The 27,749-nt window shown below is 45.8% G+C and overlaps 1 protein-coding gene across 1 annotated transcript; it reads left to right on the forward strand.

Moving 5' to 3' along the window:
• Nucleotides 1–1,516: 1,516 nt before the first annotated feature.
• LOC139822469 (uncharacterized) lies at nucleotides 1,517–27,749 on the forward strand. The gene has a single exon (XM_071794209.1). It carries the CDS (start codon nucleotides 1,519–1,521, stop codon nucleotides 3,277–3,279), a length of 1,761 nt encoding a protein of 586 aa, XP_071650310.1. The 5' UTR covers nucleotides 1,517–1,518; the 3' UTR covers nucleotides 3,280–27,749.

Below are 27,749 nucleotides of genomic sequence, written 5' to 3' on the forward strand. Positions count from 1 at the left end.
CGATTCTCAGTCGCAGCTCGGCTGTCAGTGCGCGACGATCGAGCCGCGTTCACCTGCCTGTGCTGCGCTCCGTGCGCACACACGCACATACACACCCACACACACACACACACACACACATATATATATATATATATATAATAATATATATACATAACACGCACGCACGCACGCAGGCCGCACGCACGCCGCGGTGTGTAGGACGTACCCGTACGTCTATTCGATCGTACACGCAAACGCGGGGGTGGAAAACCGTCACCGTGATTTTTGTATGTACGGTAAGGGTGCACGTGAAGAAGATAGAGAGAGAGGGAGGGAGAGAGACGAGAAAGAGACGATCCGAGGAGGCGGAACGAATCGGGGGACCCATGCGTCGCGCGATATAGACGGCGGTGGCGCACACACGGACGCGACCGAGCGAACCGAACGCGCTACTACGCCCAGTCAGTCAGTCGGACGTCGGCACGGGCCCGACGACACCCCGACGATACTCCAGCGCTGATTACGCGACGGGGTTCCCACGGGTCCCGACGGGTCCGCCTCGCGAGAAGCTGACACGCGGCGGGGTGCTGATCCGCGAGCGGGTCGGCGGGCATCGGCAGCGATCGGGTTGCGCGACCCGGGCCCTCGAGCGACTCGTGACAGTGAAGTGAAGCACGCGTGAGAAGTGGCCGCAGAGGAGGAAGGACGAAGAAGACGCCGGTTAGTTGGGTGGACGAAGAAAGAGAGAACGAGGAAGAGAAAGAGAGAGGGAGTCGGGAAGAAGGAAGAAAAGGGAGAAAGAAAGAGATAAAGAGAAGGTAGGGGAGAAAGGAAGAGGGCTACAGGACGGGTGGTCCTGACAGCGAGCGGTGACGAGAAAAGACCGACCGTTCTGAACGAGCGAGCATTAAACGCCGGAGAGTAATAGAGACCCCATACCCCGTACGTAATTGGCACACTAAAACGAGCTTTTTATCCGAAATAATAGAAAAAGAAACATTCGATAGTATAACACGCTTGCCGCGAGCGCGCTTGGCTTCTCTCGGGAGCTTTCCCTCGGTGTTGGATATATCCTTTTGGTCCAACCCTTGGCTAAGGCTACCGCAGCGATGAGCTATATCCTTCTACTCCGGCTCGCTCGAGAGTACGTGAGTCTAGTCGGGGAGTATCGTCGTGGTCGTAACTGACCACCCTGGCAAATTCGTCCCCGTCATCGTCATCGTCATCGTCGTCGTTCTCAACGGCAAAGAGGAGCACCTCGCGCGTACCTCGAGATAGTCGCGGCTGCCGATCTCAGTCGGCCTCCTCCTCGTGGCGCGCTTCGGCGACGAAGGCGGCATCAAGACGTTGTTCGAGACGACGAACAGCAGCGGATCACCGTTGTCGGCGAAAATCATCGCGAGAGTCCCGCGTCATGAGGGCCTAGCGTTCGACACCGTGGGTCATCGTGGGTCGTCAGCGTCGGGCGTGCGAGAAGGAACGGCGGCGCGCCGGCGGAAGCCCGGATAGTAGGAGGAGGAGGAGGCACCCGACAACATGGCCGCCGCCTGCTACGAGAAGGAAGTGGTGGTAGGTGCCGCCATTCATCACGGACATGGACACCACCATCACCACCATCACCACCACCATCATCATCACCATCATCACGCTAACGGAGTCGTTGCGTCGTCCGTCGGCAGTGTAACCGCCCAGACAGTACTACCGGCGACGTCTACCGGCCTCGACGATGCTGCCGTCGTCGCCGCCGCGGCCGCCGCTGCCGCTGCTGCTTCCGCTTCCAGCAACTCGTCCTCGTCGGTGAATGCTGCCAATGTCAATGCCGTCAACGCCAACTCGGTGACGACGAGCGCTGCGGCTACCGCGGCCGCGGCTGCAGCCGCCGCTGCCGCGGCCACTGCCACAGCCGCAGCTGCCGCCGTGGCAATTAACAGCTACAAGGTGCAAGAATACAAGGACTACTCGCAACCGCTCCACGTGGACTGCAGCGTTGAGTACGAGCTACCAAGCCAGGCGAAGCCGCCGCCCGGTGGCGGCGAGCCCCTCCTAATGATCCATCCGTGCTACTATCGACGCGCCGAGCGCGAGAGGAGGAGCCCTTTCGTCAATAATTTGCCGCCCCCGGCGGCGCCGGCGACGGCGCCTATGTCCGCTTCCCGCAGGAACGGTCGCAGGAGCGCCGTAACGGCATCCGCGTCCGCCGGCGTAGCTGCCGTGACGGTTGCTACGGCAGCCGCAGCGGTCGCGGTCGCGGCGACCTCCTCGACGACAACGACGGTCGTGCCGCCGTCGAGTAACATCGTCGTTTCCTCCAACGTCGTATCTGCCTCCGTCGTATCGCCGGCGACGTCCATTGCAACGTCCTCGGTCGCCGCAGCGGTAGTAGCTGCCGCGGATTCCGGTAGTGGCCTCATATCCACAAACGGCCAGATGTCCGCCGTCACCATGGCTGCCTCGTATCGTGCGGCACTTAATGTTGCGGTCACGTTGTCTCAGCAACAGCAGCAGCAGCCTCAACGGCGGCATCATCCCCAACAGCAACAGCAGCAGCAACAACCACCGACTCATCATCATCATCACCATCATAGAAATCATACTCATGCTCATCATCAGCAACAGCAGCAGCAACAACAACAGCAGCAGCATCATACTCAGCAACAATCTCAACAACAACGACCCATGACACCAACGGCTTCTGGTACCGACGTCATCTCTGCTGACGAGAAGGCAGTCATATCAGGTATTTATCAACATTACTTCCGCGCCATGCGTCACAATCATCAACACCGCCAGCAGCAACAGCCACAGCAGCAGCAGCAGCAGCAACATCGTACCGTTACTACTCATCAGCTCCTTCATCAACCTCACCAAAGCGACCGAAGTTCCTCTTCTTCGTCATCGGTCACGTCTCCGACGTCCGTGTCAATCTCCGGTATTCTACGACAGACTTATCAGCAGGCATACAGCAATATTGCGGCCACGAGTTCGAGCTCGGGCAGCCATCATCGCGCCGGCACATCGGCGGTCTCGGCGGTCACCCATCATCCCTACAGGCGACCGTCGGTGACGTTGCTGTCGCGAACGGCTTCGCATATCGGTCAGCAGGTTTCCTCTTCCTCGTCATCCTCCTCCTCCTCGTCCATCTTCGGTGCTTCCAACGGCGTTTCTGCTGCGGCCGGCGTCTCCAGCGTATACGCGAGCACGATACACAGGCATCACGCGACTTCTCTGCACGCTCTTCAGGCCGCCGCTGGCTTCTATGAGACGCCGAGTTATCACGCTCTCCTGCCTCAAAGTTAGACGACAGCCGGATGTCCGGACGGTTTCGCGGCGTTGGGTATCTACGCGTGAACAACAACGGCAACGGATCGTAATCGAACTATTGCGAATCAAAACGAACGTGTATCGAATCTCGATCATACTGACTCGCGGTAATCTCGGAGTCTGTTCTCGAGTCTTTCTCCATATATTCTTATCAAGCTCTCGATAAAAACTGAGAGAAACTGAGAGAACTTGTTGAGAAAAAAGAAGTTAAGTCGAGACGTGATTTCCGAGGGCTGTTCGTGTCAGCTAAGAATTAAGAAAAAGCGTTATGGAATTTTTTAAAAACTTTTTCTTGATATCTTAATACGCGCGTTTGCTTGTAAAGCGCAATTCATAACAGCATCGTGGACAACTGCAGGAGCTTGTTGTCAGCGATCGTACAATGATGGTCAAATTCGACACGAAATCTTCGTTGTCGATTGTTGTTTGCGGATCGAGTATTCCCGACGTTTCACGTGTAGATTATGTACATACAGACTATCATTTTACGCGTAATTTACGTAGACGATGCATAGTCGATGTAAACAACACTTATTATGGCTGTGCTCTATCCTCCTTCCCTTCTCTTTTTTCCCGATATTATGTTTAAGGGAGAAACCTGTACTTTATAATCGCGCGATAGTCGTCTTGTAGGATCGATCATTTTACAATACTATTTTTTCGTATGCATTGATTTCGATAGATACATCATAATCAACGAACGTTACTGTTTTAACTTTTATTTGCGGATATGTGTAATTTATGAAGTTCGTAGAGATGGATGCGAAAAGAGAGAGATTTACATAAACGTGACACAAAATAGTGACACGGAGAAAGCACGTGATATCTTTGCACGATTGTAAATGCGAATAATTTATATTATAGAAACGAGAGAACATCGAGCCTTTCTAACCGAAAATATCTGCGATGAAATGGCTCCCTCCCCCCCTGGTTAAATTCGAAGAAACGCTAAAGACTTAAGGTGCGATTTCATTGACGCTAGAAACCAGCGGCAGCGTCAAGAAAATGTAGGAGTTCTGTTGAATTTTGCGGTACGCTAAAAAGTTGAGACGGTCTGAACTTCTTCCCCCACTACATTTTCTTGACGCTGCCGCTGGTTTTTAGCGTCAATGAAATCGTACCTTTAGGCATACAAAGAGTCCTTTCGCGTGCGGTTGATAATCTGAAGTAATTTCCCTTGGTCCCCCTTTCTCGACCCGAGCGATTCTAACGCAGCTTTGATGTAGATAAACAGATATCGTCGATATATATACATCGTTTAGCAGTCATTTTTACAAGTGGCTCTTTCTTTTGACATCCGCTTGCTGATGGCGTTACGCATCAGACGACAGTTCAGACATTCTTCATATAGACACGGCGTAGACGCCTCACGCTGGTTTCTAACTGCTCTCCTTCGAACGGATTGACGAAAACGAATAATTCGCAGGCACATTCGCGACAACGACAACGACCTAAATGGCGGACGCCTCCTTCGTCGAGACACGCAGCTATATCGGATTATGATCCGGCGAATGCTGCTCGCCTCGATGTGAAGCTACCTTAATCCAGAGAGAGAAGGATGGGGAGAGGGAGAGAAAGCCCGCATCCTCTCTCACTCTGTTCCGCGCGACTTATCATCTCGATCGTTAAAAGTGCATGCGGGTGGGTCTATAGCGCGCATAGTCGGCATAGGGTACATCTGTCTCCCTGCGCGCACACACGGGGTGTCCCGAAAGCACGGCGAAAAGCTGCCGTATCGCTCCGCTCGACATTGACAATGAGGTTCACATTTCTGCGATATCAGTTAACGTCAAAACTTGAAACACTGATCCATTTTTTTGCGTATTATATTTAATGACTCTTATCTAGAAATAAAATGTTTGTGTGGATTTTTAATGCAAGGAACGGAGAAAAGATTCGTATCATCTCGTTTGCCTGCACAATTTAAACGAGGAAGCGTTTAGTTAACTTAGTTAAGCATTAAATGACATTAAAGGAGTCATTAACTGAAGGAGATCCTAAGCCTGCTTTTCATATCTTTTATCGTTTAAGTACACCTGTATTTTTCTTGAAAAGAATTTTATCGAATGTCATTTTCCTCAGACGATTAATTTCAAGCGTAAATCGATTAAGTTTCGAATTTAACATCCCGTTAAATCGAAATCTTCCAAACTTCTTCCGAACCTCTACTTCAGATAAAATTAAACGGGCTTCGTGATTTGCCAAAGTCCGATTTCACCAAAGTCATAAACTTCAATCGCCCGAAAAGGAGGGAGAAAGAGAGAGAAAGATAGAAAAAAAGAGAGAGCTGACTCGAGGACGAGGGTGAGACTGTTTTTCTTCACCGTGTCGCCACTCTTCTTTTCCACTTTGCTCTTTCAGACACACGTACGCAGCCGCGCGATTCGAGGAAATCGAGTTGTGTGAGACACCCTGTATAAAACCGCCGTCGCCGACACAACGATCGTACGTGCCATGTTCGTTGTTGACGGTGAGCGGGTGGCCGGACGGACGGGCACCGAATAAACACACGTCGTGTGCACACATGCGAGCATGCATGCACGCACATACGCGCGTGCACACACACACGCGCGCGCGCATACATACGTATACCCCCAGTATGCGCAAACCAAGCGTATACATATTATACACACGCGGCAGCCTGACGGATAGGAGGGAAGAGGGACAGATGAAAATGGTCGTCACTCGTACACACGTCAGGCGTGCGTTTCATCCAGGTGGATACCTACAATGAGCGCGACTTCAGGTAGAAAAAAGAAATTCCCGTTTGCTTAGGGCCGCATAGCATCCACTACGTTCTGGCCAGCGTTTTCGGGGCTCTGCCGTCGAACGCCGGCCTCTCTCGAGAACTTGTGAGATGTCGCCCCCCCCCCTCCGCCTTTACGCCCTCCTCGCTCGTTTCTTCATTATTCAGTATTCTTTAGAAGGATAGAGGACGTGGCCGGTATTCTTGAAGGATGGACAGTACGCTCGGTTTTAGGGCTCTCCGGTTTCACGGTTCTCGATGACACCGTGGATTCGCGGTTCTATCGGATTCAAGGAGTCCACGAATTCCTGGTCCTCGGTGCCGCTGGAGAGCCCTTCGCGTATACATTCTACTCTTGAGACAACACGTAGAGGAGAAAAAAAAACTACGAAACTCCTCTTATCTTTAGAAAGAAGCGAGATATGCTCAAGCTTTGATCCCACGGATCCTCAGTTACGCGTATTTCCAAACCCGCAGATTTTTGTGTCCATAATTCCGCGAAGCCACAGATTTTCTTAAGTTCGCGTACGAGGTGTGCGGAAGGAGTGTCGGATGTCGACGTTCGGATCGCAAATACTAGAAGACCAGCTGAAAATGCAAGAGATTGAAGAATGAATTTGCACCTGTCTTTTTTGCGCGTGAGAGAAATATTTTCATAAACGACAATGACTTTCTATTTCAATTTCACCCGAATTCTACAGAAAGAGCATTTAATTGTACATAAACTTATTGCAAATTTATCTTAATGACTAAAACTGCTTAGTAAAGACTTTAATCGACACTATACTGGCTATCATTATAATCGTCATGATAATACGACCATTGATTTTGGTCAAATTAATCGTCAAGATGTTTCGACCGTGGGTTTTGGTTCTTTTAAATTGATGTAATTTTGATGCTTATATATAATGTAAGCATCCTCTTTTTAAATAATTTAATTTATTGCGAAAAATATTATCTCAGCTAAGGTTCGAATCTGAAACCCTCATTCCGTGTAGATGTACAAATTCAACTACTGAGGCATGTGGTAATATTTATCGCAATAACATTAGCTTTTGCAATTCAAAAATTGCTCAACTTAATATATATCGCTTAATATTATTAAACTGCTTAGCTTAATATATATCGCTTAATATTACATTTTAATATTACATAAAAAAATACGAGATTTCTCCGCGGGATTTAGTGTATCAAACTTGAGTGTTTTTCATTTTCAAAGATTTTGGCTATCAAGTAGGGAAATAGTTTGTATAAACAAAAATTCGAGATTCGGAGGAGAATGATAAAGACAATAAAAGTCATGGTGAACACGTTGTAATAGAGTATCCAATTTCGTAACTCAACTTCGGTTCTGATCATTTACTTTTGCCAAATTGACTAGTGTTATGATTTATCGTCGGGATAATAACTTTTCGCAGTTCGGTCATCTGTGATCTCAAATCCAGGTACAATATCAGGTCGTTTATTTAAATCTCACGGCATTTCTCTTGCCGAAATACTCTCTCTCGAAATCTCTTTCGAATTCCTCGCCTCCATTATTCAGCGTTTCCAACCGAACGGCCGCGTTGCGACCAGACGCGACGTCGTGAGAGCGAAAATCGATGCCGCGATGACGCGATCGACGCCGAATGATAATAAGCATCGTTGTATGTTTTGCCAGCGACATTCGCCGCGTGATAGCGACCAGTCGTTTCTGGCCGACTGGAATCTCGCCTCCTTGGAAAACGCCCTTTTCTCGATTTCTCGTCTTCCACGAGACTTTCCGATGGTACGCGATTATTAAAAATATATATTTTCAGTCTGACGCTAAACATAAAATAGATGTTACATATACGCTATAAGTTTATTAGTAGAATATATTTAGAGAATCATAAATTTATATGTAAGTTATAAAGTTATAAAGCAGTTCATCGGAAGAGATACAAATAGGGCATTTCGCAGCCTTGTTGGCGGCACGCTAGGGTTTAATTACCCGAGTTCTGGAATTATTCCTTTTCTCCCGCGGGAAAGATATATTCCGAGGTTTAACCCTCGGCAGGACCGAGTGATGTGTAACACAGCGAGCTGAGGGTGAAAGTCGTTTATTGTAGAAAATTCGGGAATATCGAGAGTTAGTTGCAGAAACGTCAGTTTTACTCTGGATTAGTCAGGCGATCTGCCGTGAAAATTCAAGTCGATGCTTTTGTGATTCTCCATGGAAAACTCGTTGGTCTGTCGATCATTACGTGCAGGATCGATAATTGGCGCTCAATGGTCGTTCAGTTTCGGATCATGTGAGGAGGAGGCAAAAGAAGCTACAGGATTACGATTCCCTTTTCGTAGAAGAGCGTTTGCGAGCGCCTTTACGAGGGAAGACGAAATTGTCGCGGCGCAATTAATGACGAGGAGCAACAGCGACGCAAAAAGCGTTGTTTGTCCGAGATCGAGATACACGTCCCGCGGCGCTTAAAGCAGCAATTAAAAGCTCGTTACTCACGTCCATCTATTAATTATTCGAAAAACCGGCCGGGCGTATCGTGCGGAAGCGGAAGCTCCGGAAGATCTGCATCGAACGTCAAACTCAACGTCGACGAAGTAGTCTCGGTAGAAATGATGAGAAATCGAAATCGTTTAACGTGATCCAAAAAATTATCGGCAAGATTTGATCGCGATATTCTTAAAAGCTCGAGCTTCTCGCCGTAAACTCAGGAGGCATCAAAAGGCAATTAAAGAACCTAAATCAAATTGTAAAGCTCAGCAAGACATTTTCGAATAAATGCCTTTATTTAGGGCGTAGAAGACAATCAATTTTTGGAAACCGCTTAAAAAATGAATTCTTACAAGGCATGCCGCAAGCATGATTTTGTTCTTTAAGAGATTCGTGACTGATGCGCGCGGGGGTCGACAGCGGGCGGCCTGATGACCGCTGTCCTTTCATTACGACCAGATGATTCATCTTTCGGTCTGTGAAGGTAGAACGGAGCATTGAAATTGGTATTTTCAACTTATATAGTGGATGTGAGTTACTATTGTTTGCTTCTCGCTTAACAGGTTTCCAGGATGAAGACTCTCGAATGTTCTAAAATCTACCCGTAGGCGACCGCTCGCTAAAAGACTTAACATGTGACCGACAATTATCTTAACAGAGAACCTCCCGCGCCGCGCTTTTTTCTGTCGTTCGTCGGACAAAGAGACTCACTGATCTACGAGAATAGCCTACGAGAAAGGTCAATAGTAGGGTTCAGCTGGCACGGTCTAGACGTTTAAGTATACAAGAAATTACGCTACTTACTTTTATCTTCATGGCGATAAGGTTTGTGTAAGCGATAAAGCGTGGGATGAGAAGATTTAATTTTTTGTTATACAAAAAATCGATCCCGCTGATTGTTTCATCCAACGCAAAAAATCTAAGACAAACGCTAGTACGAGTCGAATAAGTACGTGTGTTTGGAAGAAAGATATTATAGAAGCACACACGTTTTTATTTCAAAGTAAAAGGACGAAGCAGAGACGTACTTTACGTTTCGTAAAGCTGCATCTCTCATATGTCCCATTTGTTGCTCACATTTCTGAGGCATTCGTCTGTGAACGTTATCGCTATCATGATAAGCATCAATCACCCAGCCACGCAGCGCGCGTGAAATTGTAATACACGATCCGTATCTTTTACGATTCAAATTTTTTCACGGCGCCTTTTTAGAATTTTTCATTTGTGCGGAGCCGAATGCTGCCATTTCACGAGCATAGGTGAATAATTTTTACCCGTATTCTTTGTGGCACGCTTCAATAAGTAAGAGCGGAACGATTTGCTCCGTTTTATTCATACAGACATACCAAAATCGTCAATCGATGATGTCAAGCTTGATAAAAGGTTCTCGCGGTATGTTTTAATTACGAGCTGGGAATTAACTTCGAACCCCCATATCTCGCATCTGTCACTAAACGCATGATATGAATATGGGCCTTTGAATCTGCGGAGGTCAGGTCTTGAGCTCCTGTTTCCTGCAGACCCCGTCCGCCCCCACAGTGACGTAACCACCGACCGTGCATCCTCACGTGCACATACACAGCGTGCATACACGCGCATACATAGGTACACGCACAGGTTCTCTTGAAGCGTGAGCAATGGCAAGCTCGTTATGAGTAAAAGTAAAAACCTACCAGTTGTAGGAAATTAACGAACATAATACGGACCGACGTTGATGAATTTGCTAAATTCTGACACTTCGCTCCCCTCCCACCATAGTTCCGTCTCTTTCCGCAACCCTTCACATCTCGGTCTTTTTTTTTTTTTTGCAACTCACGTCGCGGTCGCGTACAGGAAATGGAAACGGTGACCGCGTCGCGCCGCGCCGCACCGCGTCATAGTCATCGTGGTCATTCTATATATCTCTTTCACTGCCCGCCCCCTTTTTTCCCTCACTGTCCCTCGTATCGCTGTGAGCTCTCTCTGTTTCTCCCCTCCCCTCTCCCCCTCTCTCTCTCTCTCTCTCTCTCTCTCTCTCTCTCTCTCTCCCGCGTTCTCGGTGTGGCGCATCTCTAGAAACCCAAACGACGTCCGAGCCGGCTCGGGTTTCGTCTTTTTTGTCCTGGGTCCGCCCTTTTCAAAGCGCTCGCTCAAGGAGAAACGGACGTAGACGGGGGGGGGGGGCGTATTTCGTTCGTTACACGGTAACGATCGATCAACGTGACCGCACAACCGCACTGAGCCGCACCGAGCGAACCGCGGAGAGAGAGAGCACCGGGACCGACGGGGGACGGCCCATCCTGGGGCAAAGGGACGCGGTCAAAGATCGGTTACCGAGGCCCTTCCTCTGGCACTCTTTGAGAGCGCTTGAATTTTGTAACTATTTTGACGAAATATCTTGTTATCTCATCTTCTCTGAAAATTACGAATACCAATCTCGTGTGTGAATGCGATATTATGCTTTGATAAGATACTGTCGTGTATGAACGAGAAATTCGTATTAAACTCTACTGAACAAATGAAAGATTGTGATTGACGCCTTGCAAAACTGGGAAAATTAATTATATCGGTAATACAACGTGATATTTCATTTAAAGCTCGCATTGGCACCAACAAAATTTTCTCGAGATAGCTAGATGTGGAATTATGGAATATATACGGACATTACGATTTATTCTGCTGCATCTCAAAAGTTGTAAAATACGTCAAGGATTTAAATATATTTAATTTTTTGTAAAGCTATGGTCGTTAAAGTCTAATATGGCAGCACGTTTATTTCGCGAAATAACAATTCATAATAGTTCTCGGAAAAACGTCGTTCGCCGCAACTCCTCGGGCGAAAAGCGCGTTTATTTAATCGCCTTGGGCATATATTTCAAAAAGTCATTAGCACTCGCACGTTTCGCAGAAAGGGCCGTCGGATTTAACCGCGTCCGTAATTTCCCTCGTGCCGGGCCGACCCTTGTCCGTGAAAAATGTGCGCCGCGGCGGATCCTGAAAGAGGATCGACGAGGCATTTTGGCGGGCACAAAGGCGGGGAATTCGCGATCGGCAGTACCATATGGAGGGAAAAACGTGGTGGAGGACCGCGAGAAAGCCTAGGAAAATCGGTTCTCTCCGGTCGCGCCGTGCGATTCTTATTGATCGAACATACAGAACATACAGAACGTTTGTTTCCGATTGTTTTTTCAAATGCCCGGTGCAGGAAAAACGCCCCGAAACACAGCCTGAAAAAAGTTAAAAGAATCGAAAAATATCACACAAAAATTTAAAAGTAAAATAGAAAGTTCTAAAATATACGAAAAATATCTTGGCGACAATAGCTATGATTTACAGCGGATTGGAAGAACGTTTCTTTTTCTACTTGCCTTTTATCATTTATCGCGTTTAACGTTATTTCAAAAGTGTCTTCAGAATGGCACTTTCCTTCCTCTTAATCTTTATCCTTCGATTGTCAGCTGTGTCCTTCTCTAAAGAATTTTCAGGAGAAAAAATTCAGGTTACTAGCACCTGATAAATTTCTACCAATATCGAAAATTTTCCATTTTCCAGCATTCGATGCGTTCATGGCGTTCTGTCCTTGATTATAGGCGACATCGCATTCCGCTGATGTTGGCCAATTTTTGCCAGTCGTCCAGATCGGCGCCTTTACCTTCGCGCGCATCGAAGCTGCACGGAAGAAAAAATTTGCCTCGGCGGCGGCGCGGAATTTCCGGAGGAACGGGCTCGGTTTTATCTATCGCACGAATTATTGACGGGATGTGAGGGAAGCAGACGGCGGGATATATACAGGGTGTCCGGCAAACATATAGCCGCCCGAGCGCTCGCAGATGGAAGGAATTATTTCGTAATTACACGTAATACATGTAATGTAGTGCTTAAAACTAACGAAGCGTGATGTGTTATCGTCGTTAATATTTCCGAAAGGAACGCGGTATTTTAATGATGCAACGTACGTTAATCGACATTTATTAACTGCTTTAGTATCGACTTTAATCAGCATCTTCGTTAAAGTAGTAACATTAATTCTCTCATTAGATGAGGAATCTAATTATTAAAGAATCAAGGTCGGAAAATATAGAGAAGTGACGTATAGTTTCGACGGTCATTGCAATTCCCGGAATTTCCACGTCTCTTTTTAAGTTGTTATAAATTGGTTATAAAGTTCTTCTTTTCTTGGAAGATTCATCCTTCCATGGACAATTCGACCCGCTACTCGGAAAAGTCGATCGTTTTCCTAGAAAATACTCGCAACCGCCGTCTAGATGTTTCACCGAACAATTCCCGAGACCGGTCGTTTCGACCGCACTATATTTCGATATTGCCGATATTTGAGGAAGTTCAGGAACGATTTTTTTACGCGGCCACAACCGGCCAATAGCCGCCGGAGTTATTACGACCCCCTTTTTCGAGACGCAGTCTGGTCACATACAGGGTGTACGAGAGAGTCATCGCCTTTACCGCAAAATATTTTTTATCGTCTATCCGATAATCGCTGAAGATTATATAACGGAAAATATCCAGTTTTTTCCAATTTTATCTCAAACGAGCGAATTTTTTCAATTCAATGTTCCTATTAAAAAGTAACCGTTTTGAGGATATTATCAAGAATTCCATATTCAAAAGATGATTTTCAGTCCATTTTTATTCCGCTAACGGTTTGCATTTTCATATTTTAGATTGAATAATAAATCTGAAAGATTACTTGAACGCGCGCATACATAATTCCTGTGAGTTCGTCTCCCCTCCCCCCCTACCCTTAGAAACCATTATCCGTCACGGCTCGGGGCACGACTGCTGCCGGGGTTAAATTTCAACGCAGGCTGATAGATATATATATATATACCGATGCGGGATATAGCAGATGATAGGGGAATTATCGTGTCTCGTTGAAACCCTCACCAGTCGCACGTCGTTGTTATGTAACGTCGGTCACGACATTAGGTAATTAAGAAGCGTCGCGAGCGAACGAGCGAGCGCGCGGAAACATCGTCGTAGTCATCGTCGTGGTCTCTGGAAAGGCTTCCGAACAACATCGCTGGACTTCGCGGATTGGGGATGAAAAACGGGCACGTTGTTCGTCGCGACACGGCGGCGTCGGGAATACCGGTTTCAAAAGCCTCGATAAGCACTAACCAATCGCCGGAAATTGCAGTTTGATAACAGATGCTTGTTAATGATCTTGGAGCAACCTTGAGGTGTTTAAAAGGTTTTATAAAGTTCGAGATTATGATATCTCGCTGTTTCTCAAGTTTCGAAAGACTTTAGAGCACTAAACGTAATCGTCTAATTCTTAGTCGTGCGAAGGTGACACGGTCTCGCGAGACGGTCGCATTCAGCGATAAATCCACGCCAAAAGGACACGAGTCTTAGTCATTACCTGACACTTCGTTTAAAAAACCAGTGGTAGATGCGGACTGGGAGAGCGAGACTGAGCGGGCTTTAGAGGTCCGAGGGGAAGCGGGTGAAGAGTCAGGGGGAAGAAGAAGAGAAAGAAGATGAATTAGGCACGTTATTAGGTACCGCGGATTGTGCAGTTTCGAAACTCGCTAACGTAAGTCGTGGCTGGCTCCTTCTATTTCGCGATACGCCACCATACTTTACAACACTGAGGTGGCTCTTTCTTTCTTCCGTTTCTCTTCTTTTTTCTTTCTCTTGCGAACAGTAGCGCGATGTTAGATGCGTGCATATAAAATCCGATCGCTCCGCTATAGCCACGAAAGGAAGAAAGAGAAACCTCACGAACGAGGGACGAGCATGCGCCATTGTTGTCGAAAGGGAGGAGGGGCGTCTCGCCGTCAGGATGAATCAGGAACAAGGGTGGCAGGGGGAGAAGCTCATGAGGCCCGAGATATAATCGCTCCGAGTTTTCCGTGCCCCCCACGTGTATGTCGGGGGGCGACTTGTACCGAAATTAACTTTCCACTCAAGTTGCTGTTCTAAGTGAAAGGGCATGAAGAAATAAAGACTAAGTATAGCAAAAGGGCAGATAAGAAAAATGGTTCAGAAATAGCAGTTTTCGAATCTTCGGCATCGAGGACATCGACTAATCGTTCACGGTTCTGTTTAAATCTTTTTGATTGTGAATACAATTAAAAGTGGACGAAAGTGAACAAAGTGAAAATTTCTGTTGTATTTATCCCTGAAATTATTTTTTGTCTGTTTTTTTAGAGAGAATTTATTCTAGAATGTCAACATTCCCTTCTTTTATGCTTTACAACCAAACATATCTGCAAAGTTAAAGTTTAGTTTAAGGTCAGCTTAAAAGTGATTATTGTAAATCTTCATAAAGTAAAAAAAGGGAAAAAGAAGGATTTATTATGTGTTTCCAAATAAATACGACAATTGGGATAAAAATAAAATTAGTGTGGTTAATTGTAACGATATTAAAGCTAATACTGTGCATTAACTACGTCGATATTAAAGCTAATAATAAGTAAAAGAAAGAACGTGAGACAGGAAGAATAACAGATGCCAGTATCGCCAAGAGCGAGAGAGTCTAGGGAGATAGAAAAGCTGGGACGCTGCCGAATTTTATAGTCTCCGGAGCGAAATACCTCTTTTGTGTTCAAAGCGCATACACAGACCAATGTGCCAAAAAAGCTGTGCCGTCTTATTGTCGAACAAGTAACGTTCATTCTCCTTTTCTAGAACGCTGTGAAGCGAGAGAAATGAGCTTCTTACGTATTCGCGAACGTCCGCCCTATGTCTCTCTCTCTCTCTCTCTCTCTCTCTCTCTCTCTCTCTTTCTTTCTTTCTTTCTTTCTTCTCCTCTTCCCATCTAATACACATGCATACATCTACATATGCCGCATTTTGCTCACACATTGTCATTCAAGCGCACGCACATGCACGCACGCACACACGCACGCGCACGCGAGCACATATTTTCGCTTACATAGGTATTAACATATCCAACTTACGCACATATGAGGAAGCATAGAGGGTGTCCTATTTTAAGAATGATTTCGCGAATATCGTTAAAATTACGTTGTTTAAATCGAAAGATATATCAGACGACAGTTGAAGAGTTTCGGAAGGGGGGTATCGCCTATATAATGGCCTCTTTATGGCAGGGAACGTATCTCGAATACTTGAATCGCCATCAAAGGTCATTTTTTCTTTTTTTTCCAAATGCAATGACCTACCATATGTGACAAAATGGGACACCCTGTATGCACGCACACACCTCCACGGCACGGCGGCACGCACGGGCTCTTTGTCCGAACGGCGTCCCGAGATCGTTACACGCCGCGCGCGATACCGCCGTAGTTCTCTTTTATCGCCGGTATTACTTCTCTCTCGCATTTAGATATTGTATACTGGTACAGCCCGTATATCCGTTCGTTCGGTTCCACAGGCTCTGGCCGCGCATTTATTATTATTACCCCGAACGGTCGGTCCGCCGTATAGAAAGCGAGAAGAAAGGGGGGAGGAGAGAGAGAGAGAGAGAGAGAGAGAGAGAGAGAGAGAGAGAGAGAGAGAGAGAGAGAGAGAGAGAGAAAGGAAGAAAGGTACCTTTATATCGCGGGTCCTTAAACGGCCCCCTCGCGCCACTATCCACCATCCGGGAGGAATCCTCGTTCGTGAGAGCTCTATTTCGCATGGAGGGATCGGAAGCCCACTTCCCATCGCTCGCCGTATTGCACAAGGGATGTGCAGAGTGTACGATTTTGCATACAAGCGTGTTCTATGGAATTTCTTTCTGTTCAGATTCCGTTTTAAATCGTACTCTCCTGTCAAAAAATCTCGCTTACCCAGACAACACGCATGTCTCAAATCGGACATATAAAAGACTTCTTAAAGATGCCATTAAGACGTCTTTAAGACGTCTTATGTCCCGATTTGAGAGATTGTGTTCACTAGGTATGCTAGCGATATATTTGCGCAGAAAGTGAATCGTGACCGTGAAATAAAGATATCGAAGGAAAAAGCGCGAAAAGTGATGCCTACATTAAAATGTCACGGAGAAAAGTTATTTGGCGCGATAGGAACTAGAAAATCTACCTAGGGAACAGAATCCGCCTCTCCCTCCGAAGGTTGGAAGGTAATGGCGCCATGTAATCGGGACATCCCGTAGACACGGACTACGCGAAAGACCCAGCGACCGTACTTGGGCGTTAACCGATGTCAGTAAAACCGGCCCGGCCCCAAGTAGCCAACTAGGAAAAACTAACGCGTTTCCCTCCGCCCTGATGCCCCCAGCTTGTGAAAATAATCTACGGTGTTCTGCCCGCTTCGCTACGCGCGCGTCGGATAAAAACCAAGGATTCTCACATGGAGCGGTTGAACTTTACAGCGCTGTTCAGATACTGGAGGATAACGAGCAATTGCAGCGATACCGTATACCTTGAAATTGGAGTCGAACAATTGCAGCTCTAGTAATTCCTAATTAGTCGAATATTTTACAGCGAACAATCAGTTTCTTTGTAGAGGTCTTCCATAGAAAAAACTATCATGATGTATGTACGTTGTAGAATAACCCCAGACAATACGCATGTCCCAAATCGGGACATATATATAACGTCCTAAAGACATTTTAATGATGTCTTTAAGACGTCTTATGATTGACATCTTTAAAACGTCTTAATGACGTCTTTAAGACGTCATATGTCCCGATTTGGGCCATTGTATTCACTGTGGGATGTTAATCCTTCTCTCAGACAGCACGCATGTCCAAAAGCGGGACATAAGGCGTCTAAAAGACATCTTTCAGACATCTTTTAGACGTCTTACGAAAAAAGATGTCTAAAAGACGTCTTAGGTCTCGATTTTGGACATGGTGCTGTTTGGGCTATTTAACAGATGCAAACACTGGCGGTAGGTACATTAAATGTATAAACCGAAAAAAATTTAATTTATCGCAATGCTGACTTCCAATTCTAAATAAGGAATCCAATATTTTTCGTTACTTAAAGCGTTTCCGTCAACATCGCGAAGCGCCTGATCGATCGTCTCGTTTTTCTATCACTATCGCTCGATGCAGTTCTTCAAAAGCCAGGGAAGGATGAAAGACAGGAGAAATAAAAGAGGACGGCTGAATAATCCGGGGTATACTCTCGAATGCGTCTGCTTGTCCCTCGCTGAAAACGTGAATTCTCTCTCGTTTCGTATCAATCGTCAAATTTTTCGAAACCGTCGTGCTTTCCATCGGACAATCATCATTGCCCCTCCCTTTTCACTTCTTCCACTTCACGACTTCATCCTTTCGTTCCCCATACCCGTCATCCGTCAGCAGCCTGCTCGCTGTGAACATGGCCGAGCGATAGTTGCGCGCCGCGCGCACATACAGACTCAAACACACAATACACACACACACACACATTTTATAGTTCACTACTGTTAACTCGGCCTTAAAAAAAGTGACGTAAACTGCCTCAAATTATTAACATATATGTATATGTATAGTGTGTACATACGGAGTAGCCCGGAAAAGGAGGACGGAGTCGGGTCAAAGGGGGATAACGTTTCTCGAGCGCGACTCGCCGGCGAGATGGTCGCGGACTTAACAATTCACCGCGAACGGAATCTCGCGCGAGGAAAATTTGCCAAGCTGTCGGATGTTCGAAGAATCGTGGAGACGTTAACGCAAGACAGCCGATTGCGTTCTTTGAGGGAGAAGGTATCGATCTCCAAACTCGCTCGAGAATCGGTTCCTGCTGTGCCGTCAATCCGTCGTCTGTGGCCGGGCCACCTCGTACATGTATGAGCTAGCGCCCTTACTACTGACTGAGCGAGAAAGCCTATATCGTGTAACGTACGTTAAAATACTTGCAGTATGCTATCGTCTAAGCGAGAATGTGAGAAAGTACGTCTGTATGTCTATGCATTGGTAGAGGCGAGGACACGCTTTTGCGAGAATAGTCGACCGTTCGGCGAGGTTGGGATACCGTAACAACTGCTCACGAATTAACGTCGAGATTCGTTAATGTCGAAAGTAAGATACACTCTTGAAAAGGGTCGCAGAACGGTGCCGAAATACAGATTTTTAGATAAAGCGAAAGATGTAAAATGATGGTGATAATTACACGATGCGATCCAGACCTTATACGCAATCATTTGGAGCGGAAACCGAATACTGCTCCAGCCTTATTTTCATTATTCCAGATGATATAATCCTAATTAATTAATTAATTTAAGTCACAAAGTGATCATGCTGTCATAGACATGTTAAGTTTCACGCGAGGCTGGAAGTATTCGGTTGGTACAATCTTACTTTTTATTAAAAACCGCTATTGGTTATTACTCAGATAACTGAACCCATTAACCATAGATGGATCCAGCCCTTCCGATCTGAAAGGCTTAAACTCGCAACGACTAAAATAGTTACATTACTTCGGCGTAGCCTAGTTTTTATTTAGTAATATTTCCGTGAACTTGAAGCCATTTCTCTCTCCAATACACTGGATCCATCTGTGGCGCGATATATCGATCGCTACCTCGATCGATTCGGTTCCCCGCGCGCTGCCCCATGGCACGTTTCGATTTCGCCGAACAGAAGTGCGTATCTGAAGACGGCGAAATAGCAGCGTATATTTCTAACGAGAGAAGAAATTAGAAATGGGAGAACGGGCGAGGCGAGGGCACGAAGAGAGGAACCGATCGCGCGAATGCGCCCGCGCATAAATCGAACGAGGACAAGAGTATCGATTCAACCGGCTGCCGGTGGACGCGATAACTCCTCGCTTATCGTTCGCCGGAATCCGTAGAAAACCAGAAGACACGCTTGGTCTGTTTGACCAGATAAGCTCGTTCATGGGAGAAAGAGAGAGAGGGAGAGAGAGACATGTGTGTATGAGAGAGACTTTCTCTCTCTCTATCTCTTTCTCTCTCCTTTTCTCTCGCACTGTGTGTGGCTCCCTGTGAAAGTACAGGCAGGGTGGAGAACACAGAGAGCCACTGTGCACTGTTGCGGGTTCCGGGATTCCCGCGCGGCTTTAAAGTCCGGATCGCGCGACGCTTTTTCGGCCTGCCCCGCGGAAAAAGCCGCTCTGCGTTTGTGCACGTGTGTGTGTGTACGTGTGTCACGCGCGATTATGCCGGCAGACGTACGACTTTATATCTTTTTGCAGCGAGGCGGTGCCACGGAGTTTCATCGTTCGCGACGCGCGGAATTTATGCGCGTCCGGATCGCGCTGTAGGACAGTCTTCCATTTCAGGGGCTGAAATGTTGTCTACATATATTTTTTGTTAGCCTTTTGTATATTTTATGGATTTTTATTCTATTGTTTTTGTTTTATTTTTTTGTTACTGTGTATTATATGTATATATATCCAGAAAATCTCGTAAAGATAAACCAAACACGTAAAAAAAATAACAAAACCAATTCTTGTCTTTTATTTAATTTAATTTGACTCTCAAATCTTAAAGAAAATTCGATTTGAGATTTAATTGTTAAGATGCCACAGGTTTCAAATTTGTGATAAGTCTTCTATAAAAAGTGTCGATGAGGACTCTAAACTTTTTATAGGATTAGAAAATCTGTGACAAATCTGTGAAGAGATACCTGATGTAACTTAGATAAACAGACATTTACGTTTGCAATGTTTCATTACTTACAGAAAGAATAGCGTGCCGTTGAGACTACCCTGTGCTGAAAATTTTGTTTAAAAACCGGTCCTGTTTGCACCGTCCTTTTATTAGGACAAATATATATCTGCCAGCCACGTCGTGCGTGACATGGAAAAATTCGATCGAGCATGACGCAGGGTTGAGAGAAAAAAATGCGCCATTTGCCAGTGAAAAAGCGCCGCGTAATCCGAGCTTAAACGAGGAGGAATGCGCAGCGGAAATTGTTGATCTAAGCGCGAGAGCCCGAGAAAAATAAAACCTCACTTCTCTTATAGCCGTCTATTTCTATTGCATAAATATGTATCGATATTTATAAAAATTTCTCCTATTTTACGCGTTGATCATTGTAGGATGAGGAATAGCGCGCGAATGACTCGTTACTCGCAGAGATTTTATTTCTCGGGCTTCACCGTTTAAATCGCACGAGCAGACGATGATTCGACGGCGGCCGCGAGATCCCGACCAGGATCGCACGGGAGGATTCGTCTTGGTTTTCGCACTACCGACAAAAAATGATAGTCAAAGGGTCATACCCCTGGCTCACAATAGCACAAGCCGCTTTTCATTCGTTCATTCATTCGTTCGTTCGCAAAGAAAATTCATGAGTCTGAATTGACGCTATAGGGCGTTATGGAAAGACGTGTGAATATCCGTATAATGCGTTCGTTACCACGACTCGCAACTATGTCACATTTTCGGCGGATAAAATATAATCCCGGGCTCGATTCAGGGCTCCAAGCCGTTATGATTTTAGGAAAGTTTAATTTTTTATGCCTATATTTTCTAACGAAAAAGCACGTCCTAGACACAAGTACGAAGATCGTTTTTCCGATGTCCTACGTGACACATGAAATATTGTACCGATACTGTACCGATTTTAATGGTTCGATAATGTCGGTCCTTGCAGATCAACCGGCAGATGCAGATCAAAATTTGCTTACATACCTCCAAGTGCATTTTCGACTGTTTGTCGATTGTATTCGAACAATAATTTTTACATCCTTCATGATCTTAACGCAACACCGGAAGTCTGTAAACGGATCCTGATAAGCTATATTTCGCAAACGCACGTTGTAAACGAGCATTCGAAAATTGTGAACTAATTCAAAATGTTAAACCTGGAGTGCAACACCCGCTTTTCACCAACAAGGGACTTCCAGGCGAATATCTTACTTGTGATAAAATTTCTTCAATTGCATTTAGTGCGGACTACACGAGAATAGGGAATGTTTGTCACTGAAGTTACGCGGTATTAAAAAATTGTTCGTAAGACCGTGTCAACCCTTTAGGTACGTCAAGGAGTTCGAAAGCACCAATTGATGTATGCGTTATGTGTGTATGTGCATGCGTATGTATGGACGAATTCTGAGGGATCCGGCTGTCGCTGTCGCCATCCTCGAGAGCCGTATTGTGCACTGGGTGTATTGCTCGGCGGAACAAGAGAGAGCGAGCGAGAGAAAGAAAGAGAGAGAAAGAGAGAGAATGAGAACGACCGGTAGTCGTACACGACCAACTATCCGTACTAGCCGTCTGTATTATACGGACTCGAAGAATATACGACAATAAGGATCGTAGCCGCTCGAGCGCGGTCCATTCCGTATCCCATGAGGAAGAGAGTTAATCGACGAACGAGCGAACGAGCGAACGAACGAACGAACGAACGAACGAACGAACGAACGAACGAACGAACGAACGAACGAACGAACGAACGAACGAACGAACGAACAAACGAATGAACGGTCGGACGAGAGGAACTCCCACGGCTTTTATGGCTCCGCTCGTAAAGATATACCTAAGGCTTTTTCCGTGGAACCCGGGCCCCACCAACCCTCCGGCTTGCCTTTCCCTCCCTCTCCGCGGACACGCCCGGTCCAGGAACCTGGGGACAGAGGGCCACGACTTAAGCACTGGGTACGACGGAATCCTGACTATGAGAGGGTTCGCCACTTCACGGAGGGCGAGATAGAAAGAGAGAGAAAGAGAGAGTGATCCGGAGATCCAAGAATGCGATCCGAGGATTGAAAGATAGCAAAGTGACTATACGACTATGCGAGAGGTTGCGAAAGAGAGTTTTGATCAGCGATGTTCCTAAAATATCCCCGAGTAATATCGAAAGATTTCAGAAACCGAGAAAAAAGAATTTATCAAACGTTCTTTGATTTCTTCATTCATAAAGGAGAAAGAAAAAGGAGCTATCCGATTCCGATCCTAGATCCAAGCAAGTGGAAATCCATTGGAGGAGGGTCCATTTCGATCCCGCAATCACGTCCTATCGTGTTCCTTTCTTCGCTCAATCCTCCTCTCTTCTATGTTCATCGCCGACCAGACTTCCTCGACGGATTTTGCTCGCCCGCTCAATAGAAGGATCAATTGCTAGGGTCGGGAAGAATTATTAGGGTCATCCGACTTCCAGACCCATGTGTGTTACACGCGCGCTTTTGAACGTGTGTTTTCGCGATCGCGGTGGGATTTCGTCAGTGCCGCATCATTGCGAAGTCAATATAAACAAGCTTTTCTGATACGCGGCATGTTAAAGTATCGATAACAAACCTGGTTTCGCAATCTCTGTTTGAAGTTTTAATGCGCGTGTTGTTTTGTAAAGGAAGGATTATTCAAGTATAATTTTTAAACGTTTTAATGACGTACACGTACATATCATACACTTTTAACGATAATATCGAAATGTCTTTTTGGCAAAAGATATTTTCCTTAAATATTTCGTTGAATTTCGTGTCCATTTACATTAGAAACATAACTTCACGAAACTGTTGCTACAAGCATTTTCGTCGTGAGAAAAAAAAAGATTGCGCAAGACGGATGTCGCGCGCGGCCGGTGCATACGGTGCACGTTATGCAAGGCGCTCCAAATCACATTAATGTTTATATTAGCCAATTGTTTCGCGTCGAGGCTCGCGACGTGCGTGGTTACGCAAGCGGGAAACGTTCCAAATTGTATTAATTGCTGAATAGAGCCGAGTGCCCTGCGCGTTTTTGCGCGACGTACGCGTTTTCGAAAAGTGGAGTTGTGTCGACAGCATTGATCATGTCGACGTCATGATACGTTGAATCGGTAAGCGAATCCACTCTTTTCCCTTTCGGGTTTCAATTCACAGAAATCGCAGCGGCGCGGTGAAACTTCCTAACGTAATTTCTGCCAATCCCACCTAAAGAAGTGCCGCTAGTACTCCTAGATGCGGATACGATGCAATTCGAGCGAGCGATTCCGTACGATGTACCACGCCCCGCATCTCATATCGACGACGATGTAACAAGGTGACAACGATGACAATGATGATGACGACGCGACGGCTCGACCGCGATCGATCTGACAAAAATCACCATCGCGCGGCAGAGAGAGAGAGAGAGAGAGAGAGAGAGAGAGAGAGAGAGAGAGAGAGAGAGAGAGAGAGAGAGAGAGAGAGAGAGAGAGAGAGAGAGAAGCGTCACCGAGCGCCCACCGAATACGCTTGTGAGCGAATTGAGGCCTGCCTGTGACCAATCGATACCGTCTACCGTTTGACAACCTCGATATTTCTCCGTGCACTCGTTCCTCCTCCTCCTGCCTCTTTCTCTACTTTTCACCTATCTCTCTGCTTCTTTTTCCCCACGATAAAATGCATTTCTCTCTTTCTCTCTCCTTCTCTCTCTCTCTCGGTCTCTCACTCCCTTTTGCGCCCTGTACGCCTCTATTCCAACACACACACACACACACACACACACACACACACACACACACACACACACACACACGTCGAGAGCTCTTTGTTTTCAATGCGGTCCGTCGACGCGATGAAATTCCGCCTTCATTCCGCGTCAGCTTCAGCAGCATCAGCAGCATCGGAGTTCCCAGCGATCGATGCGTTTCTTCGGCGCGAAGGGCGAATGATCGACGCGCGCTCGACCTTTCAATTGCTTTGTCGCGGAAGAGTTAGAAGGAAGAAGAAAAGTTCCGAGCATCGATAGAAAGAAAGACAACAGAGTTTACGGGGAGTAATAAGATATAATTGTTACAAGAAGTCATTGATCTCACGATCTATTTTTATTTCAACAGGAACAAATCGTTTTCTTGATCTTCCGAAAATGGAAACGGAATTTGCTCGTCTCGGAATAAAGAGAAAAGTCCGCGCGCGCGGGCGCGATCGATGGAACGCATTAGGCCCTGGCTACATCTATCGTAACGCTTTGATCGTGGTCGTAAGCAATGAAGTCGTCGTAAACCGTATATCTATGCCAATTTATCTATAAACACATTTTTCTTCGCACGTCGAGAAACCTGACAGGTTAGGTTATGTTGTAACGCCAGACAAGCGTCGTAATTGTAAAGAGTTCAAGCTGAATCAACTCATACGATGAGCTTACGATAGCGATTACGACGAGCGTTACGACCGTTACGACGAGGTTACGGTGAACATTACGATAGATGTAGCCTAGGCTTTAGCTTTTTAACTGAAACGAAGGGCGCGTTCGAAGTGAAAGGAAAAGTTGGCGCGATCGATGGCGTCTGCGGTGTTACTAATTAGCACGAAGGGCGCTCTCTCGGAACGAAAGGAAAAGCCAGCGCGCGATCGATGCGTCCTTGATTTTCTCGACTGAAATAAAGAGCGCTCGCGAGAGTCGCGAGACAAGAATAAGCTCGCGCTCCAATCGCGACTTTACCTCAGTTTTTCAATTTAGATCCGAGAATGAAAGAAAAACGCACAATCGACGGTATCGCGATTAAAAACATAGTTTCAAATAGTAAGAATGTGTTCTCACGCGTTATAAAAGCGTATTTGAATAAAGAACGTTCCGATTCGGAATAACGTTCTGAAAAACAGAAAGAGAGATCGATAGCCTTAATTTCTCAGCTTAGTACGAGAACTGATGCCTTTCGGAAGAAACCCTTGATTTCTCAGATAAAAGCGTCTTCGATTTTCCAATTGGGAAACCCGGTGTGACCCATTTTCGAACTCGTTGTCTCTGAATTGGAGGGAAGGGCGCACTCGCGGGGACAATTTCACGAGTCATGTGTAATTCCTTCGAAGTGAAATGGCGGAAGCAAGCTTCGAGGGGAAAACTTGGTCGCGACCGTCCACCTTTCCGACCTCGTTCCGTGAATGAAGACGGGACCAAGTCCTGCTCTTTCTCTCTCTCTTTCTCTTTTCTTGCCGTCGTGCTTATCGTGGACTTTGTATGCCTGACGTGTGTCTCGTGTCAAAGGTTTCGTCTGCGACACCTCCGTTTCCTTCTCTCCGCGCCCTCCCTTGCTCTTTTCTCCTCCTCCGCGCTCTCTTTTCTGCACGCCCGTTTAACGCGATGTGACATTCTCCTTTTTTCCCCTATCTTCCTTTTTACTCCAATTTTTTCATTCTTCTTTTTTGTATTTCCTTCTCTTTTTCTCGATTCTTCCTTTCTCTTTCTCTCTTTTCAACTCATTCAAGCTTCTTTCTAACATCCCAAGTGCATATCCACATCTTGAAGGCTTTCAGAAAGCGACCGAAATACGTTCCTTAAATTCATCTTCTTTTGAAGTCTCATCTCTCTTTTATTTGTTTATTTCTTCTGCTGTCCTCTCTTTTTGGAATATCTTGTATTTAACATTTCTTTCGGTCACTTGACCTTTCCAGCGGCGTTATTTCGAGTTGAAGTTGAAAATCTGGGAATGCTCATAAAAGATTTAAAGTTTGCTTTCTAAATGCGCATCTATGTTATTCTCTTTTTTTTATTTTCTTCTTTCTTTTTTTTTCTCTTCCTATCGGATTTTCTTGTTATACGTGCTAGTTCCGGCCGCTTTATTTCTCCTTTTACTTCGTGTTAGTTTTGCTTCTACCGCTTTTCCGGTGGTTACGGTAGTATGCACGATTTACCTGTTGAATATCTTGTTTGTCTTGTTCTGACGGGGCTTGTCCCAGATCAATAAATTGATATTTCCCCCTTCTTCCTCTTTTTTTTGTCTACCTCTCTTTGATCTATTCCTCGCTTTTCTCTACCTTTTTCTCTCTTCCTCTCTCTTTTCTCCCTCCCTCTTCCTCGCTCTTTCTTTCTCTCGCTATAGTCGTGCCCTCTTTCTAGGTTTCGGAGGACCGCGGGGGAGTCCGCGGTGGGAAACACGAGGCTATTTAGCCAAAATAACTAACTACCTACGCTAACGTTATTACGAATAGACAGCAGTGAGAAAACATGAGAAAACGTTGTGAACAAAAAAAAAAATATTAAGAAAAAACGCGATAGAAACGAAGTAAACGAGAAGGAATTATACCTACCTATGCATTTAAGGTAATGTACAAGTCTCTAGTGTGATACATTTCTACGCTTATTCTCTAACTTAGTAGTCGAAAAGTCTAAAGTACGGATACCTCGTTGTGCGGTTAGTGGCGAAGAGAACGAAGACGAAAAATAAAACATGGCGCAAAAAGAGGGGGGAAAACGCGAAGAAGGTGAACGCGGAGGTCGGGCGAAAATAAAAGTAAAGAAAGGAAAAAGGAGGAAAAAAGAGACATCCACACAGTGCTGTAACGAAGTAATAGAGTAAACGCGAACGGGACGGAAAAGAGGGGAAAAAAGAGGAGATGCGGAGGATATGAAAAAGGAAACGAAAAAAGAAACGATTAAAACGACCCGCGCGCTATATATATGCCAACTGTACGTATACGTGCGATTATACGATATATTCCGCCGTTGCGACTTTCGTGTAACGCGTGTATACACTTTGGACGAGATCACGCTGCTCCTTCGCTTCTCTCATCTTCGACGCTTATCTTCGGAAAAAACTGACGGAATTTACCTTCGCCGTTGGCGAAACGAGAGTTGACGACGAGATGATTCCCACCGTATTAGAGTTATGATCGATGAGTGGGCGATCACCCGTATCGACGCGCGCGAATATACAGGGTGTCCCAGAGGACCGCATCTTTGATTTCGCGGGATAACCCAGTTAACAAGGTGATGTCAAATGACGTATTAATACCGTTTTAATGACGTCTCTAACGTCAATAATACGTCATTAAAACGTCTTTAGACGTCACTTAATTGGGAATAATAAAACGTCGATCTCTTTGATTGAAAAAAACTTCGCCGAGATGCCACGCCGCTTCTTTAAATGTTAGGATTGATGCGAGATAATTGAAATATTTTTGAAATATCTTGATTGTTTCAGATTTCTATTTAGATTTAATGCAGTTATAATTTCTTGAGCCTCTGTATAGAATCACTTGTATATGCGCGCGCATATATAATAATGAGCGGGTGATCCTTTTTAGAATATCGAGTAACTCGATGGCAATTCCAATCCTATTGGTCCAGCGAGGGAGGAGTGTAAACTCGGAAGTCGGCGAATGTCGCGGATGAGAGTCGGACTGAAAATTTGCGCGACATGCGGTTATACGATCGCAAAAAAAAACTATATTCGAGACTTAGACTATAAAAAGAAAGGGGAGAAAATCACAAATCAAGAATTGACGAGTGCGTGAGCGCCGTATGGATCAACTAGTTCGACGCGACGCGCGTGAGTCGCGTCGCTTGTGTATTTGCATGCGTGTGAGAGGAACGGAGTGCGTACGTGTGTGTAAATTGTGTGCGAATCGCCGGAACGAGAGTGCTCGACATGTAATGTTCGGCATATGATGTACATAATTCTGTATATACGAACGAATCACTGACTGTACAATACCACCCAAATATATTTATATTTCATGTTAAAAATTA

The sequence above is a fragment of the Temnothorax longispinosus genome, chromosome 11 (assembly GCF_030848805.1).
Source record: "Temnothorax longispinosus isolate EJ_2023e chromosome 11, Tlon_JGU_v1, whole genome shotgun sequence".
Taxonomy (NCBI): domain Eukaryota; kingdom Metazoa; phylum Arthropoda; class Insecta; order Hymenoptera; family Formicidae; genus Temnothorax; species Temnothorax longispinosus.

Bases quoted from the DNA above. Each gene is read 5' to 3' on its own strand.
- LOC139822469 (XM_071794209.1), top strand. From the start codon at position 1,519: ATGGCCGCCGCCTGCTACGAGAAGGAAGTGGTGGTAGGTGCCGCCATT.